At 49.6% G+C, this 4,662-nt stretch overlaps 1 protein-coding gene across 3 annotated transcripts in view; it reads right to left on the bottom strand.

The window, feature by feature from the left end:
- Positions 1 to 628: 628 nt before the first annotated feature.
- CD82 (CD82 molecule) overlaps positions 629 to 4,662 on the bottom strand; it is a 73,192-nt gene continuing 69,158 nt past the window's right edge. For all 3 annotated transcript variants that reach the window (XM_069091468.1, XM_069091470.1, XM_069091469.1), the window contains exons 7-9: positions 4,048 to 4,251; positions 3,810 to 3,893; positions 629 to 1,977 (exon numbers count right to left, since the gene is read on the bottom strand). In XM_069091468.1, the coding sequence (XP_068947569.1) occupies positions 1,900 to 1,977; positions 3,810 to 3,893; positions 4,048 to 4,251 (366 nt within the window). In that variant the 3' untranslated portion in view covers positions 629 to 1,899. The remainder of the gene's footprint in view (positions 1,978 to 3,809; positions 3,894 to 4,047; positions 4,252 to 4,662) is intronic.

Genomic DNA, 4,662 nt, shown 5'->3' with positions numbered 1-4,662 from the left:
AGGGGCCAGGTCCTTGCCGCTGGTGTTAACTGCTCCATTTCAAATCCAGCCCACTTTCTTACCCCCGAGAGCATCTTCTGCCTGTATCAGAATCACAGCGTGTTTGAGCTAGAAAAGAGAGACCTAAAGAAATGAGGCCAAAATCCTTCTGCAGCTTAGGAGAAAATGGCCTGTTGTGGCATGGGATGGTGAGTGACTTATCCAATGACAAAAATAGTGAGTCTCAGGAGTGGGAATGAGAACCTAGGCCTCTAGATTCTCTCTAGTCCTTTGTATCAAGCTATAGGGACCTTGCCAGGTGGGTCTCCAGATTTACCTCCCATCTTACCTGTCTTTCAGCAGCACCATGTGGGCAAGTCTTCTTTCTGACTGTCAAGGCCCGGCCCACTGGCTCTGAACCAGAAGGAATCCTAGGAATTATACCACTGGTTCTCCATCATGCTCCACATTCCCAGGTACAAGTTAGCATGTTGTGACTGAATGACATGATCTCCAGGAGATCTCCTAGCTTCAAATCCATAACCTAAAGAAGCCAAGCTCCTCCTTCATTCCCCCCGATTCCAATGACCATCGAGGATCGCCCATAACTGCAGGCCAGGCATACCACAACATCGCTGCTGAGATCAGATTTGTTACAAATCCACTTTATTTACGAGTTCTCTACTTTTTGTCAAGCTCTGAGTTTCTCAGGTCTGTACAGGCAGAACTTCCCCATTCCTACCTCCACCCCAAAACACTGGGCCTTCTCTCTGGGAAGCTGCCACCTGAAAAAGGGACCTAGCTTCTTAGAGAAGTAAGTCAATGTATTTCCTGCTTCCCCAGGAAGCTACTACTTATAGAAACTTCAGTCTAATTCTGTTCTAGTTTTGGGACCCAGGGTCCACTCCTCCCTCCCTCCCATCATCCGTCTCCCCATACACACATACACATATGTCCACACTCATAGCCAGCCACGGCTGCCTTCCCAGGTGCCCTCTAAACAGTAGTATTTAGAGACCACATAAGGAAAGCAGATTTTTCCCTGAAGCCAGGATCCTCTCCCTCCTGTCCTTGTGGCTGGGGTGCTAGGTTGGTAAGAACTGTTATTCAGCAACACCAGGGGGGTAAACCTTTTTTTGGCTGCCAAGGCCTCGCCCCGATCACACAGCTGTGACCCCCACTGGGTTTGTAGGTCTTGGTCAATGGCACATCTTCCAGCTGAATTAGTACAATGGTGACACTCAGGTGGCATCAGGTGGTAACCTGGGCCTCCAGGCACTGAGCAGGGGACCTTAAATGATAAGACAGGAACTTAACAATAGGGTCATATTGGAAAAGAGTCAGCCCATCCTACCAAGATTCACACCTGAGATAGCTGGAGATGTCCCTTTGGCAGCCCCTGGCCACAGGGAGAAGGAGGAAGCCAATGAATCTCCAGTCTAGCCTGTGGGAAGAAGGGGCTGCCCATTCTTCTGAATAACCCATGCCAAACTGTGGCTGGTTAGGAGTGTGAAGGAAATCATTTCTTTGTATCAGTAAGAAAACCCTGAAAGACAGTAAGGGAGAAAGGAGACAAGGGAAAGGATACAGCTCAGGGTCACAGCGGGACAGAGATGAAAGATGTAAGTAGACTCTCTATCTCCTTCCAGAACAGGAAGACAAAATCTTTCCAAGTGGCTGTCTAAAAATTCTGAAAACAAATGGGATGGAAAGGGATCAGGCCAGGGGAGCAAGGGGGTCTTTTCAGACAAAGGCCCAAGGAGGAACTTGGGGTCTAGAGCCTCCAGATTTGGGGGAAGGCCACAAATGAGGGAGGGGGGTGGGATATGATTTGCTGGGAGCTGCGGGCACTCCAAGAAAGCAAGAATGTCCAGATCCCTGCACAGCAGGAGGGAGGGGCAGGAGGCAGTCAGGGCCACCTCAGTACTTGGGGACCTTGCTGTAGTCTTCTGAGTGAACATGCCGGCACAGACAGATGGACAGTGTCATCCCCAGGAGCTGGAGAAACAGAAGCAAAGGGTCAGGATCAGATCATGTGGAGAGATCTCAGCATCTCCGGGGACTCAAATCCATCCAAATGCTAGCCCAGAAGGCTACAGCCCCCTGTTCAACACATCCTTAAAACTGCAAGGATCTTTGGTCTACACCCACACAGGTTATGACCCCTGTGAGTTTAACTTTCCTTTCTTTTGGGGAGCACAGTGTGTGTGCTCTGTTTAAGGGAGCCTGGCAAAGGGATCTGGAGTCAAAGGACCTGGTTTTTGTTCCTTCTTGTGATGCTTTCTATTGACCTCCTTACATTTCACTGGGGCCTCAGTTTCCTCAGCTGTAAAATAAGGGGCTTGGATTCAATGACCTCGAAAGTCTCCTCCAAGCTCCAAATCTAATAATCCATAATGCTGTAATTGAATTGGGAATTTCTAGGTTTCAAAAATTTTATATAAGTCAGTGAATACATGCTTACTATGTGCCAAACACTGTGCTAAGCATTTGGGATGCAGAGAAAGGCAAAAAGCAGCCCAAGATCTTCCCCCTGTGGGCAGCCTGGTGAGAGCCCCTTGGAATGCAGCTGGGCTGGTCCTCGCCATTGCCAGTCCAATCCCTGAAGCTGTGCTGACTGGCCGGGACTTGTCAGAGATTACTCTCCTCCAGGGCAGCCTCAGAGAGCCCAGGGGGCACCTCCCGGGCATGCTGAGCCAGGGGAGAACAACTCTCAGGGAAATCCAACTGAACATTAGAAAGCAGTTGCTTTGTGGGGAGAAGAAATCGAATTTTAGTTAGGTTGTTGGTTTTGTTAATGTGTTGGTGTCAGTCAATCAGCCAAGTCACTTCTGGCATGGGGAGCAGAATTTGGTTCAAATTCCTGGTTGCATTTCATCCCCCATTCGCCCTCTTTCTGACTTCTTACCATCAATGCCATCCCACAGGCTCATTAAACATCTTATTGTTTACAAACCATCTTCTACTTAGTTTTCTCATAGCAACCAAGTGAGACAGGGCAGGGCTGAACTTATTATCCCAAAATTCACAGATGAGGAAACTGAAGCTCAAAGAGACTTTCCCAAGGTTATTCAAGTCATTGGTGACAAAGCTGGACATGACCTCAGGTCTTCTGACTACCAATCAGAAGCTCTTCCCATGATGCCGCACTCTATGTTTCCCCATCAGCAATATCTACCAGGACCTTATCCCAAGATGGATTTAGACTGGCTGTACTGGGTGATTAAGGACCTATATGTGGTGGGGAACGGGGACAGCGTGGGATTTCAAGCTAGGAGGGGCTAGGAGAACTTGATGTGCAGAGACGGGTAGGGATTTGCCCAAGGTCATACAGCTAATCAACAGGAGAGCCAGGATCTGAACCTTGGTCCTCTGACCCCCAAATTCTTTTCCCTATTGCTGCCACATGCTTTTCCTAGAGGAGTAAGCTCCAGAATCTCTGCCAAGCAGGAACATGGGAATGAGTCAGGAATCCTAAGAACGGGCCAGGGCCAGAAGAGCCAAGGATGCCAAAAAGAACAGTGGCGCTGAGTGAATTCAAACAGTTCATGGAGAACAGCACAAAAGGGAAGATTTTAGGGTCAGAGACTCAGAGTGGGAAAGAGACTGTAGAGGCCATTCGTCCAACCCCCACAGAGAAAAGAAGGGGCTTGCTGGGAGTAACACAGGCAGGAGCAGGCCCTCTGACTCCAAAGCCAGTGTTCTTTCCCCTGGGATTCACCAGAGAAGGGTAATCCCATGAATCAAACCCCCCACTTCCTCCTTCTGCCACCCACCACACCGTCTCAAGTGGGCATCCTCGGAGGAGGACGAGAAAAAGAGAAACCAACCTCAATGACGGCCACTCCAATGCAGGCTCCAAGAATGACGACAAGATTATCCTGTACCCACTGCTTGACCCTCGCCATGCAGCCCTGCAGGGTGAAAAGACATCTGCGTCACAGAGGATGAGGAAGAGGAAGGGCAGGGAAGACCTGTCACCTTCCCACCCTTCGGGGAACGAGGGTGGGCATGAGTGAGGGAAGAGGGGCCCCCAGGGCTCCATGCTCAGTCAAACCCCTGACCTACCGTGGAGTAAACAGGCCATTTATTAGGATCGTTGGGCCCGGTACTATTGGCAAGCGTGCAGAAGCCAGTCCTGGTCAAGTCCTCCACTTCCGCACCAGGTGATGACTCATTGCCGCAGGAACAAGGGTAGGTGATCTCCATCTCGTTCTGGAGGTGGATGTTATCCATCCAGTTAAGGTAGTTGTCCCAGCCACAGCATTTCACCTGTCACCAACACACACAAGGAAGGAACATGGTGAGGCTAGAGCTCCACAATGTATGAACAGTGTGTGACCCTGGGTCAGGCTCTTACCCGCTCCGGTCTGCAATCTCCTTTCTGCTTCTGACGTCCTCTGTTCTAAGACTCTTCTCAGCTCTGAGGTTATGCTCTCCAAACTCTGACATTCTTTGTTCGCTGTCCCTCTCAGCTCTCATTCTACGGTCCCTTCTGGTTCTGAAAGGCCTTTCCTAGGTCTGAAATTCTGTTTTAAGGTTCCTTCCAGCTATGACACTCTGTTCTAAGATGATGTCTATACCTGACATCCTATGTTCTCAAGTCTTTTCTAGTTTTGACATTCTCTGTTCTAAGGTCCCTCCCAGCTTGGACATTCCCTGTTCTAAGGCTCCTTCCAGCTC

This window comes from Petaurus breviceps, unplaced genomic scaffold, assembly GCF_028583685.1.
Source record: "Petaurus breviceps papuanus isolate PSGF00001 unplaced genomic scaffold, PetGlider_PUasm1.0 188, whole genome shotgun sequence".
Taxonomy (NCBI): Eukaryota; Metazoa; Chordata; class Mammalia; order Diprotodontia; family Petauridae; genus Petaurus; species Petaurus breviceps.
Note: the sequence above shows the minus strand (reverse complement) of the source record. Positions and strands in the feature narration are given on the sequence as shown.